This window comes from Scyliorhinus torazame, chromosome 2, assembly GCF_047496885.1.
Source record: "Scyliorhinus torazame isolate Kashiwa2021f chromosome 2, sScyTor2.1, whole genome shotgun sequence".
NCBI lineage: Eukaryota > Metazoa > Chordata > Chondrichthyes > Carcharhiniformes > Scyliorhinidae > Scyliorhinus > Scyliorhinus torazame.
In genome coordinates, this window is record NC_092708.1 from 192,913,952 (window position 1) to 192,927,985 (window position 14,034).

The window sequence follows — 14,034 nt, forward strand, 5'->3', positions numbered from 1 at the left end:
CCTGTTTTAGGAGGTAAATTTGGTCTTTGGTTACTTCTCTTCTGTGCTTTGTCTGTGTAGAATTATTGACCAGGCAGGAGGAAAACAAAGAGTATATTTATTTACGATTTTACACTCTCCCTCCCTGACCTGCTCCCAGGCCAGGCTTTTTATACTAGAGATCTGATTAGAACATAGAACATTACAGCACAGTACAGGCCCTTCGGCCCTCGGTGTTGCGCCGACCTGTGAAACCACTCTAAAGCACTCTAAAGATTCCTGCAGTCAAGGGGGAAACCGCGCGCCCTCATTACTGGGGGAGTGCCTATTCCGAGGAGGTCACCTGGAATCTAATTGTCCTGATACCGTGACCTCCTTGAGGATTCTAACATCCTGTGAAAGAAATGAGTGGATAATTCGCAGCACGGTAGCATAGTGGTTAGCATTATGGTTTCACAGCGCCAGGTTCCCAGGTTCGATTCCCGGCTTGGGTCACTGTCTGTGTGGAGTCTGCCCGTTCTCCCTGTGTCTGCGTGGGTTTCCTCCGGGTGCTCCGGTTTCCTCCCACAAGTCCCGAAAGACGTGCTGTTAGGTAATTTGGATATTCTGAATTCTCCCTCTGTGTACCCGAACAGGTGCCGGAATGTGGCGACTAGGGGCTTTTCACAGGAACTTCATTGAAGTGTTAATGTAAGCCTACCTATGACAATAAGGGACATTATTATTATTATAATTGGGCTTTTCTCTGAACATGGAACATTTTTTAGTAATATTCAGCAACATTTGAGCCTGTATTGACTGTGTGGCATCCGGAGCAGTGAAGATGTCTCTGGAAGGCCATCCAGGCACTAAAGAGTTAATGATATGAGCATTGCTTTTGGCAAATATCTCGCACTCTGACCTCATGTCATTGAAATTGGACCTCATAAGTGAATGAGAGACTCCCCAAGCCCAGCACAGTTGCCCAGTTGTTGCTAATGAAGGGATTATTGTTAACGAGCTTAGTTCTCTGTATTTTTTAAGTATTTGTTAATGTGAGCACAGATTCCCGTCTTCAAAGTGTCCGGAGTCCTTAAGCCAATAATTGGATCATAAATTTGCTCCTTTCAAAATTTAAGACACTGTGAGAGTGTAATTTATCCCAATTTGTGAGTTCTTAGTAATCCCCATCCTCCCTTAATCCTCTTGTTTATTGTGATTAATGATTCCTCCTGAGATGGCGGGAGTGACTGAAGATTCCACAAAAAAGCTGCACATTCTAAATGCTTATAGGAAGGAATATTTCCTAACCTGCACAGGAATGGTTACATTTGCAGTGAGTGTCTGAGAGTGAGTGTGTGTCTGTGAGAGGGAGAGTGTGTGTGTATCTCAACGAGAGTGTGGGCGCGATCTTGCCAAAAGGGAACAAAGTCCCCGAGCGAGCGTATTTAGCCACGTGTATCCCGGCACTCGCAGTGCCAAGAAACACATGACTTCAACGTGACTCACTTTGAATGAGGGGTCTGAAGGCGCGGCCGGGACGCCCGGCCGAGGCCGCACATAGCCCCAGTTTTTGCAATGGGGTGCTCCGCTCGTCAGAACTCCCCGTAGTAGTGAGAGAGGCCCCGCAGAAAATCCCCCCCCCCACTCCCCAAAAGCAATATGGGAGGGTCCCCGCACCACCCCCAACACCTGGCAACCCCGGCCCAATCATGCTCACGCAAACATGCTGGCAATGCCCATACCAGCTGGCAGTGCCACCTGGACACCTTGGCAGTGCCAGGCTGGCACCCAGGTGACACTACACTGCAGGGTACCCAGGTGGCACCACCCTGCCCTAAGGGCATGTAGCTGGGGGCCTTTGATCCTCTGGGAGACTGCCACGAGTGTCGTTCCGCCTGGACCCTGTTTGTGGGGACCGGTACCAAATGGCGCTCGCCCGACGCCTCTGAGGCGAAGGGGTTGAATCGCAAAGCCTCAGGTAACTCGGGAATCTGCACATTAGAATGAGGCTTACTGCCTCGCTCTAAAATGCCGATTTGCAAAAAGGTGATCAGCCCATTTTGGGCACCGTGCTTTTCCGGAGGAGCGTGGCCATAGGATCATGCCCTGTGTGTCTGAGAGAGAGCGTGCGTATCTGAGAGAGAGCGTGCGTATCTGAGAGAGAGCGTGTGTATCTGAGAGAGAGCGTGCGTGTCTGAGCGAGAGCGTGCGTGTCTGAGCGAGAGCGTGTGTATCTGAGAGAGAGCGCGGGTATCTGAGAGAGAGCGCGTGTCTGAGCGAGAGCGCGTGTCTGAGCGAGAGCGCGTGTCTGAGCGAGAGCGCGTGTCTGAGCGAGAGCGCGTGTCTGAGCGAGAGCGCGTGTCTGAGCGAGAGCGCGTGTCTGAGCGAGAGCGCGTGTCTGAGCGAGAGCGTGTGTCTGAGAGAGCGTGTGTCTGAGAGAGCGTGTGTCTGAGAGAGAGCGTGTGTCTGAGAGAGAGCGTGTGTCTGAGAGGGCGCGCGTGTCTGAGGGAGAGCGCCTGTCTGAGGGAGAGCGAGCGCGTGTCTTGCAATCACTAGTTTTCAGAGCGCAGCTCCTACACCAGGTGAGAGCGTAAGAGTGTGTCTGAGGGAGAGCGCCTGTCTGAGGGAGAGCGCCTGTCTGAGGGAGAGCGCCTGTCTGAGGGAGAGCGCCTGTCTGAGGGAGAGCGCCTGTCTGAGGGAGAGCGCGTGTCTGAGGGGGAGCGCGTGTCTGAGGGGGAGCGCGTGTCTGAGGGGGAGCGCGTGTCTGAGGGGGAGCGCGTGTCTGAGGGAGAGCGCGTGTCTGAGGGAGAGCGCGTGTCTGAGGGAGAGCGCGTGTCTTGCAATCACTAGCTTTCAGAGCGCAGCTCCTACACCAGGTGAGAGCGTAAGAGTGTGTCTGAGAGAGAGCGCGTGTCTGAGGGAGAGTGCGCGTGTCTGAGGGAGAGTGCGTGTGTCTGAGGGAGAGTGCGTGTGTCTGAGGGAGAGTGCGTGTGTCTGAGGGAGAGTGCGTGTGTCTGAGGGAGAGTGCGTGTGTCTGAGGGAGAGTGCGTGTGTCTGAGGGAGAGTGCGTGTGTCTGAGGGAGAGTGCGTGTGTCTGAGGGAGAGTGCGTGTGTCTGAGGGAGAGTGCGTGTGTCTGAGGGAGAGTGCGTGTGTCTGAGGGAGAGTGCGTGTGTCTGAGGGAGAGTGCGTGTGTCTGAGGGAGAGTGCGTGTGTCTGAGGGAGAGTGCGTGTGTCTGAGGGAGAGTGCGTGTGTCTGAGGGAGAGTGCGTGTGTCTGAGGGAGAGTGCGTGTGTCTGAGGGAGAGTGCGTGTGTCTGAGGGAGAGTGCGTGTGTCTGAGGGAGAGTGCGTGTGTCTGAGGGAGAGTGCGTGTGTCTGAGGGAGAGTGCGTGTGTCTGAGAGGGAGCGTGTGTGTCTGAGAGGGAGCGTGTGTGTCTGAGAGGGAGCGTGTGTATCTGAGAGGGAGCGCGTGTCTGAGGGAGAGCGCGTGTCTGAGGGAGAGCGCGTGTCTGAGGGAGAGCGCGTGTCTGAGGGAGAGCGCGTGTCTGAGGGAGAGCGCGTGTCTGAGGGAGAGCGCGTGTCTGAGGGAGAGCGCGTGTCTGAGGGAGAGCGCGTGTCTGAGGGAGAGCGCGTGTCTGAGGGAGAGCGCGTGTCTGAGGGAGAGCGCGTGTCTGAGGGAGAGCGAGCGCGTGTCTTGCAATCACTAGCTTTCAGAGCGCAGCTCCTACACCAGGTGAGAGCGTAAGAGTGTGTCTGAGAGAGAGCGCGTGTCTGAGAGAGAGCGCGTGTCTGAGAGAGAGCGCGTGTCTGAGGGAGAGAGCACGCGTGTCTGAGGGAGAGAGCGCGCGTGTCTGAGGGAGAGAGCGCGTGTGTCTGAGGGAGAGAGCGCGTGTGTCTTGCAATCACTAGCTTTCAGAGCGCAGCTCCTACATCAGGTGAGAGCGTAAGAGTGTGTGTCTGAGGGAGAGTGCGTGTGTCTGAGGGAGAGTGCGTGTGTGTGTCTGAGAGCATCTGAGAGCTGCGCTTTGCAAGCTTGTTGGTAGGGTGGCACTGGATGAGCAATTCCACTGGACACGATTCGAGGCACCCCAGGAAGATGTGTCAAAGGTGGCAGAGGTCGAGGGAAGAATATAATCATGGAGTTATCGGAGGTTTGAGAGCGGGAGCTGGGCCTCCTGGACTGGATGAGTTTTAAAGAGGGCATGAAGGGACATGGAAGAAAAATGAGGGGGCCAGGAGAGAGCGAGAGAGAAGTAAATAGGGGAGTAGAATCCAGATGGGTTGAGGAGTGTTCAAGAACACGAGTGTGGAATTGAATCAATTTCTGTTGTGTGGTACCATTGTGAGTTGGCCATGGTTGTGAGGTGTAGAATTGAACCAGGCTCCATCGCCGATTAGCAGGGGTTGGATTGGGAGGCTCTGTGACTTGGGTGTTCAGATGGGATGGGGGAGGTTTAAGCTGCTGATTACTGCCCTGGGACATCTAAAAGGAAAGTGCATTTGGTGTTTGCATTTGTAAAGGATTGGACCTGGCTGTAAAACCCTCGCTGGTCAATAATGGATTGCTGATGTTTATGGTCAAGTTGGTGAATGAAGTGCTAAGTGGCCATGAATAGAACATGACTCAGTGATCAAAAGTCTGTTAAAAATAATCCTGTCTTGGAACTCTTTGATAGTTTGATACTCGGTTTGATTAAATCTTGTTTTTTTTCCCCCCCACCCCCATTCCCTCCTCTTTAGATAATTACTATTCCGTGTCTCTGCTACAGTTGCTAGGAGACCCTGCTCCTGAACAGGTGGCCATAGAGTATATACCTGACCAAAATCCAGTATATAGGTTTGGCCCAAATGTGAACACTGGACAGCTGGCCAGGGCCTATTTCCAAAGCCCCTTCTTCCGAGACTTCTCGCTGCTCTTCACAGTCAAACCAACGACCGTCCAGAGTGGCGTGCTCTTCGCTATCACTGATGCCAGCCAGTTGATTATCTACATTGGAGTTAAGCTCTCCGAGGTCAGGGATGAGTCGCAGGACGTTATTTTCTTCTACACCGAGCCTGGCTCTCAAGAGTCGAATGAGGCTGCAAGCTTCAGGGTAAAACACTTGACCAACAAATGGACAAAGATTGCCATCGGTGTGGTGGGTGAGACAGTGAGCCTCTACCTGGACTGCGAGCTACAAGGGGTTGCCTACTTTGAAAGGTCCCCAGACGAGATGGAGATCGACAAAACTTCCGGGGTCTTTGTCGCATTGGCGGGCGGTGCTGACCCTGATCATTTTTTGGTAAGTGCCTTTGACTGTTAAAGAATTTTTGTGAATGATGACCATATAACTATCATTGATAACTGTGAAAAATCCATCTGGTTCACTAATGTCCTTTCGGAAAGGAAATCTGCCGTCCTTGCCCAGTCTGGCCTACATGTGCCTCCAGACCCACAGCAATGTGGTTGACTCTTACCTGCCCCTCTGAAATGGTGTGGCAGGCCACTCAGTTCAGGGGCAATTAGACATGAGTAACAAATGCTGGACTTGCCAGCGACGCTCATCCTATGAAATAGTAGGTTTGAAAATAAATAGAATAATGTTGGGTTTGCAGCATGTAAACTGGCCACTCAGCCCATCTTGTTTGGGCCTCACCCCAGCCTCCTCCCAGTTGACTTCATCTTTCTATCAACATAACCCTCTACTCATTGGACCTGGAGCAGAGCATTACAGTGCTTTTTTAATTAACGTGAAGCTCAGTGTAAGGGGTTTCTTATTTCGTTACCTCAAACCAGATAGAGCCTGCATTATCTCCTCCACGCTGGGTCACGCCAGTGGCACATGTCACTTTGCCACGGAACAAGGGAACTGGAGGAGGGCATTCGGCCCTTCGAGCTTGTCCTGCCATCCTAATCACATATGCCCGTCTTGATTCCATATTCCTCTGATCCCACCAAGGTCCATCAATCTTACTTTTGAAATTACCAGCAGGTCCTCAGCCTCAGCAGCTCTTTGGAGTCGCAATTTCCAGATTTCTCCTCCCTTTTGTATGTGGAGAATCACTCGAGTGCTTAACGAGCTTCCTCTCCCATTGCGTTGGAGCGGGGACAGAGGGGATTTACGAGGATGTTGCCAGGACTGGAACATTGTAGGCATGAGGAAAAATTAGAGAGGCTGGGATTGTTCTCCTTGGAGCAGAGGAGACTGGAGGGAGATTTGAATATATTAGAATACATTTTTAAAAAACTCTTAAACAGGTCATTGTTTCCTTCCACGAGAAGAGAGCTCCATTTATTGTAAAATAAAGGATAATAAAACTCCCTTCCAATGGAACTGCTGTGAACTAGCAGCAACTTGGAATGCCCTCACCCTTCAATGATCAGCCTGAGTTGTGGTCACACTTGTTGTGCTCCATTGCATTTACTACGTGTCTTTTACTGTTAAGGCTACAACTTGTCTCCTTCTTGAGTAATTGGGGTCATAGCTAAATTGGGCCCTCTTTACGGAAGAGAGTAATTTAGTAACGATGGGAGCAGCTCTGTCTTATCACCATGGGAACAGTGTGACCATTGTGACGAAGAATGACTGACTGGAATGTTTCCTGGATACCTAGCTGTAGAGAAAAACCCTGGGACTGGAGAACCCTCGGCCATGCGTTTCTCGGGGGCGCTCCTTATGCTGGTGGTGGGATTCTCTACTCCCACCACGTGCCAATGGGTTTTCCCACCCATTGGAACCACTTCACATCACCAGGAAACCCACGGGTGGGGGGTGTCCTGCCGGTGGGATAAAGGAATCCCAATGGCCGGAGAATTCCGGCTTTGATTGTTCCTCTATTCTGGAATGTGCACCAATTTCAAAGGAAGAAAGATTCCACAAACAGCAAAGTGGTAGCTACAAGCAAATCTGTTTTAGCAATGGTGATCGGGGATTAAATATGACTCGGTATCCTTGCCGTTCTTCAGTTAGTGCCAATATGTCCATCTGAGAAAGCGGAAAGACCCTCAGTTTAATGTCTTATCAGAAAGTCAGCACCTTGGACAATGCAGCACTCCCTCAGTATTGCGACTGAAGTGTCAGCCTGGTTTATCATAGATTATCATAGATTAGCATAGAATTTACAGTGCAGAAGGAGGCCATTCAGCCCGTCGAGTCTGCACCGGCTCTTGGAAAAAGCACCCGACCCAAGGTCAACACCTCCACCCTCTCCCCGTAACCCAGCAACCCCACCCAACACTAAGGGCAATTTTGGACACTAAGGGCAATTTATCATGGCCAACCCACCTAACCTGTGGGAGGAAACCGGAGCACCCGGAGGAAACCCACGAACACACTGGGAGGATGTGCAGACTCCGCACAGACAGTGACCAAGCCGGAATCGAACCTGGGACCCTGGAGCTGTGAAGCAATTGTGCTAACCACCATGCTACCGTGCTGCCCCAAATGTGGCTGGAGTGGGACCTGAACCCACAACCTTCTGACTTGGAGGCGAGAGTGCTGCAAAACGGCCATGGCCAATACTCTCTCTCCTCTGACAGAAGGTAACTGGTTCAGAGCAGACCAATTGGTGTTTACTTTTGTTTAGTCAAGGGATGTGAGTATGGCTGGCTAGGTCAGCATTTATTGCCCATACCTAATTGCCCCTTGAGAAGGTGTTGATGAGCTGCCTTCCTGAACTGCTGCAGTCCTTGAGGTGTACGTACACCCACCGTGCTGTTAGGGAGGGAGTTCCAGGATTTTAACCCAGCGGCAGTGAAGGAACGCCCAATATATTTCCAAGTCAGGATGGTGTGTGACTTGGAGGGGAACTTCCAGGTGGTGGTGTTCCCAGGTATCTGCTGCCCTTACCCGTCTCAGAGATAGTGGCCGTGGGTTTGGAAGGTGCTGTCAAAGGAACCTTGGTGAGTTCCTGCAAGGCATCTTGTAGATGGTACACTCGGCTGCCACTGTGCGTCAGTGGTGGAGCGTTTGAACGTTTGTGGATGGGGTCCTAATCAAGCAGGCTGCTTTGTCATAAATGGTGCTGAGCTTTTGAGTGTTGTTGGAGCTGCAAGCATCCAGGCAAGTGGGGAGTATTCCTGTGAATTATAGGTGTTGGACAGGTTTTGGGGAGTCGGGCATTGAGTTACTCGCCACGGCCAAATGAGCTAAACCGGCCCCCTGTGTATGGGACCAGTTAGTGGCTGCTCACATGAATATGACACGACAATAAGTAAAGTACACGCCTCTCACATGCTATAGGAAACCTCTCTGCAATGGAGAAAATTGAGCTGTGAAGCCTATTTCACCCCCAGTCGGAGCCCAGCACTTCCATTCACTGAGCTGCGGAAAGCTGATATGATTTAGTCCATCGAGAAGAGCATGGCAGAATACCTGAGCCTGTGCAAGTATAATGCCCTCCACAAACATTTTGGATACTCTCGCCAAGTCGCATTAGTTCCCGGTCCGACAATACTTCAAATTTAAAACTCTCATCCTTGTTTTCAAATCCTTCCATTGCCTCAACCCCACCCAATCTCTATAATCCCCAACCCCACAGAAGCCTTGTCCTCCAAATCTGGCCTCTTGAGCCCCTGAGATTTCTTTAATCGTTGATGGCCATGCTTTCTAAACGCTGTTGTTTCTGCCCAGCACCGCTCTACAAAATGCTCCTCACAACCTGATTCTTTGACCAACTTTTTGGTGTCTCCTCCTACAACGTGGCAATAGTCTTCATTTGATCGTGTTCCTTTGAAGTGCCCCTTGCGGTCGTTTTACAACATTGAAGATGCCGTGTAAATGTAAATTGTCCGTGTTGTTGAAACTTGTCTCCTGTTCGCCGAATAAGTGGCAGTAAATTTCCTGCACTTTTCTTCGCTGGGTATAGCATTGTCCTTCTCAAAAATTATAACTTTAGTAATCATAGAATCCCTACAGTGCAGAAGGAGGACATTCAGCCCATCAAATCCGCGCCGACCTCTGAAAGGGCACCCTTCCGAGAAACCCCACCTAACCTGCACATCTTTGGACAACAAGGGCCAATTTTTAACATGGCCCAACTGCTTATATTGCACATCTTTGGACTGTGGGTGGAAACTGGAGCACCCGGAGGAAACCCACGCAGACACTGGGAGAACGTGGAGACTCCGCACAGACAGTGACCAAGGTCGGAATCAAACCTGGGTCACTGGCGCTGTGAGGCAGCAGTGCAAATCACTGTGCCACTTTGCTGCTCGAGTATTGCTGAGGAGATAGACATGTTGCCAAAACCTTTTGTCTTTAGCACTGGAGGGGCACCAATATCCTGGGTAGGAGGTTTGCTAGAGCTCTTCGGGAGGGTTTAAACTAGTTTAGCAGGAGGATGGGAAACCGAGCTACGGATCAGAGGTTAAGGGTAGTTGTTGAACAGACAGAAATAGCATGCAGTGAGTCTGTGAGGAAGGATTGACAGTTGATAGCGCAAAGTTGCACTCAGTGGAATGGGTTAAAGTGTGTCTCCGAACGGGTAGAGGGAATCCTGAAGGGGGAGGGCAAACAGGCAGAGGTCGTTGTACATATTGGTACCAACGACATAGGCAGGAAGGGGCATGAGGTCCTGCAGCAGGAGTTCAGGGAGCTAGGCAGAAAGTTAAAAGACAGGACCTCGAGGGTTGTAATCTCGGGATTACTCCCTGTGCCACGTGCCAGTGAGGCTAGAAATAGGAAGATAGGAAGAGCAGATAAACACGTGGCTAAACAGCTGGTGTAGGAGGGAGGGTTTCCATTATCTGGACCACTGGGAGCTCTTCCGGGGCAGGTGTGACCTGTATAAGAAGGACGGGTTGCATCTAAACCGGAGAGGCATAGATATCCTGGCCGCGAGGTTTGCTAGTGTCACACGGGAGGGTTTAAACTAGTATGGCGGGGGGTGGGCACGGGAGCAATAGGTCAGAAGGTGAGAGCATTGAGGGAGAACTAGGGAATAGGGACAGTGTGGCTCTGAGGCAGAGCAGACGGGGAGAAGCTGCTGAACACAGCGGGTCTGGTGGCCTGAAGTGCATATGTTTTAATGCAAGGAGCATTACGGGTAAGGCAGATGAACGTAGAGCTTGGATTAGTACTTGGAACTATGATGTTGTTGCCATTACAGAGACCTGGTTGAGGGAAGGGCAGGATTGGCAGCTAAACGTTCCAGGATTTAGATGTTTCAGGCGGGATAGAGGGGGATGTAAAAGGGGAGGCGGAGTTGCGCTACTTGTTCGGGAGAATATCACAGCTGTACTGCGAGAGGACACCTCAGAGGGCAGTGAGGCTATATGGGTAGAAATCAGGAATAAGAAGGGTGCAGTCACATGTTGGGGGTATACTACAGGACTCCCAACAGCCAGCGGGAGATAGAGGAGCAGATAGGTAGACAGATTTTGGAAAAGAGTAAAAACAACAGGGTTGTGGTGATGGGAGACTTCAACTTCCCCAATGTTGACTGGGACTCACTTAGTGCCAGGGGCTTAGACGGGGCGGAGTTTGTAAGGAGCATCCAGGAGGGCTTCTTAAAACAATATGTAGACAGTCCAACTAGGGAAGGGGCGGTACTGGACCTGGTATTGGGGAATGAGCCCGGCCAGTTGGTAGATGTTTCAGTAGGGGAGCATTTCGGTAACAGTGACCACAATTCAGTAAGTTTTAAAGTACTGGTGGACAAGGATAAGAGTGGTCCGAGGATGAATGTGCTAAATTGGGGGAAGGCTAATTATAACAATATTAGGCGGGAACTGAAGAACATAGATTGGGGGCGGATGTTTGAGGGCAAATCAACATCTGACATGTGGGAGGCTTTCAAGTGGCAGTTGAAAGGAATACAGGACCGGCATGTTCCTGTGAGGAAGAAAGATAAATACGGCAATTTTCGGGAACCTTGGATGACGAGTGATATTGTAGGCCTCGTCAAAAAGAAAAAGGAGGCATTTGTCAGGGCTAAAAGGCTGGGAACAGACGAAGCCTGCGTGGAATATAAGGAAAGTAGGAAGGAACTTAAGCAAGGAGTCAGGAGGGCTAGAAGGGGTCACGAAAAGTCATTGGCAAATAGGGTTAAGGAAAATCCCAAGGCTTTTTACACGTACATAAAAAGCAAGAGGGTAGCCAGGGAAAGGGTTGGCCCACTGAAGGATGGGCAAGGGAATCTATGTGTGGAGCCAGAGGAAATGGGCGAGGTACTAAATGAATACTTTGCATCAGTATTCACCAAAGAGAAGGAATTGGTAGATGTTGAGTCTGGAGAAGGGGGTGTAGATAGCCTGGGTCACATTGTGATCCAAAAAGACGAGGTGTTGGGTGTCTTAAAAAATATTAAGGTAGATAAGTCCCCAGGGCCTGATGGGATCTACCCCAGAATACTGAAGGAGGCTGGAGAGGAAATTGCTGAGGCCTTGACAGAAATCTTTGGATCCTCGCTGTCTTCAGGGGATGTCCCGGAGGACTGGAGAATAGCCAATGTTGTTCCTCTGTTTAAGAAGGGTAGCAAGGATAATCCAGGGAACTACAGGCCGGTGAGCCTTACTTCAGTGGTAGGGAAATTACTGGAGAGAATTCTTCGAGACAGGATCTACTCCCATTTGGAAGCAAATGGACGTATTAGTGAGAGGCAGCACGGTTTTGTGAAGGGGAGGTCGTGTCTCACTAACTTGATAGAGTTTTTCGAGGAGGTCACTAAGATGATTGATGCAGGTAGGGCAGTAGATGTTGTCTATATGGACTTCAGTAAGGCCTTTGACAAGGTCCCTCATGGTAGACTAGTACAAAAGGTGAAGTCACACGGGATCAGGGGTGAGCTGGCAAGGTGGATACAGAACTGGCTAGGCCATAGAAGGCAGAGAGTAGCAATGGAGGGATGCTTTTCTAATTGGAGGGCTGTGACCAGTGGTGTTCCACAGGGATCAGTGCTGGGACCTTTGCTCTTTGTAGTATATATAAATGATTTGGAGGAAAATGTAACTGGTCTGATTAGTAAGTTTGTAGACGACACAAAGGTTGGTGGAATTGCGGATAGCGATGAGGACTGTCGGAGGATACAGCAGGATTTAGATTGTCTGGCGACTTGGGCGGAGAGATGGCAGATGGAGTTTAATCCGGACAAATGTGAGGTAATGCATTTTGGAAGGTCTAATGCAGGTAGGGAATATACAGTGAATGGTAGAACCCTCAAGAGTATTGAAAGTCAAAGAGATCTAGAAGTACAGGTCCACAGGTCATTGAAAGGGGCAACACAGGTGGAGAAGGTAGTCAAGAAGGCATACGGCATGCTTGCCTTCATTGGCCGGGGCATTGAGTATAAGAATTGGCAAGTCATGTTGCAGCTGTATAGAACCTTAGTTAGGCCACACTTGGAGTATAGTGTTCAATTCTGGTCGCCACACTACCAGAAGGATGTGGAGGCTTTAGAGAGGGTGCAGAAGAGATTTACCAGAATGTTGCCTGGTATGGAGAGCATTAGCTATGAGGAGCGATTGAATAAACTTGGTTTGTTCTCACTGGAACGAAGGAGGTTGAGGGGAGACCTGTTAGAGGTATACAAAATTATGAGGGGCATAGACAGAGTGGATAGTCAGAGGCTTTTCCCCAGGGTAGAGGGGTCAATTACTAGGGGGCATAGGTTTAAGGTGAGAGGGGCAAGGTTTAGAGTAGATGTATGAGGCAAGTTTTTTACGCAGAGGGTAGTGGGTGCCTGGAACACGCTACCGGAGGAGGTAGTGGAAGCAGGGACGATAGGGACATTTAAGGGGCATCTTGACAAATATATGAATAGGATGGGAATAGAAGGATACTGACCCAGGAAGTGTAGAAGATTGTAGTTTAGTCGGGCAGCATGGTCGGCACGGGCTTGGAGGGCCGAAGGGCCTGTTCCTGTGCTGTACATTTCTTTGTTCTTTGTTCTTGCACTCCTCTGGACAAATCTAAGAATACCAAATTTCAGACTATCTCAATAATTTGTTTGTTGACATTTAGGGCAGCATGGCAGCACAGTGGTTAGCACAGTTGCTTCACAGCTCCAGGGTCCCAGGTTTGATTCCCGGCTTGAGTCACTGTCTGTGCGGAGTCTGCACGTTCTCCCCCCATCTGTGTGGGTTTCCTCCGGATGCTCCGGTTTCCTCCCACAGTCCAAAGATGTGCAGGTTAGGTGGATTGGCCATGATAAATTGCTCTTAGTGTCAAAAAATGTTAGGTTGGGTTACGGTGATAGGGTGGAAGCGTAGGCTTAAGTAGGGTGCTCTTTCCAAAGGCTGGTGCAGACTCAATGGGCCGAATGGCCTCCTTCTGCACTGTAAATTCTATGATTCTATGATTTCCAATTTGTACCTCTGGGCGTGATTCTGGGAAGGTGGGACCTGTACATGAAGGACGGGTTGCACCTAAACTGGAGGGGCACCAATATCCTGGGTAGGAGGTTTGCTAGAGCTCTTCGGGAGGGTTTAAACTAGTTTAGCAGGAGGATGGGAAACCGAGCTACGGATCAGAGGTTAAGGGTAGTTGTTGAACAGACAGAAATAGTATGCAGTGAGTCTGTGAGGAAGGATTGACAGTTGATAGCGCAAAGTTGCACTCAGTGGAATGGGTTAAAGTGTGTCTGTTTCAATGCAAGGAGTGTCAGGAATAAGGGAGACGAACTTCGAGCATGGATCAGTACTTGGAACTACGATGTTGTGACCATTACAAAGACATAGATTTCACAGGGGCAGGAATGGTTGTTAGATGTTCTGGGGTTCAGATGTTTTAAGAAGAATAGGGAGGGAGGTAAAAGTGGAGGGGGTGTGGCACTGTTAATTAGGGAGTGCATCACAGCTGCAGAAAAGGAGGTAGTCGAGGAGGGTTTGTTTACTGAGTCAGTATGGGTAGAAGTCAGAAACAAGAAAGGAGCAGTCACTTTATTGAGAGTTTCCTATAGACCCCCCAATAGCAGCCGAGAGAGATGGAGGAACAGATTGAGCAGCAGATCTTGGAAAGGTGCTGAAGTAACAGAGTTGTTATCATGGGTGACTTCAACTTCCCTAATATTGACTGGAACCTCTTTAGTGCAAGTTTGGATGGAGCAGATTTTGTCAGGTGTGTCCAGGAAGGATTCCTGACTCAATATTTAGATA

At 50.2% G+C, this 14,034-nt stretch overlaps 1 protein-coding gene across 1 annotated transcript in view; it reads left to right on the forward strand.

The window, feature by feature from the left end:
* LOC140394656 (collagen alpha-1(XVIII) chain-like) overlaps positions 1-14,034 on the forward strand; it is a 227,864-nt gene that overhangs the window by 16,810 nt on the left and 197,020 nt on the right. The window contains 1 exon segment of the mRNA XM_072481940.1: positions 4,701-5,242. Coding sequence (XP_072338041.1) covers positions 4,701-5,242 — 542 coding nt within the window.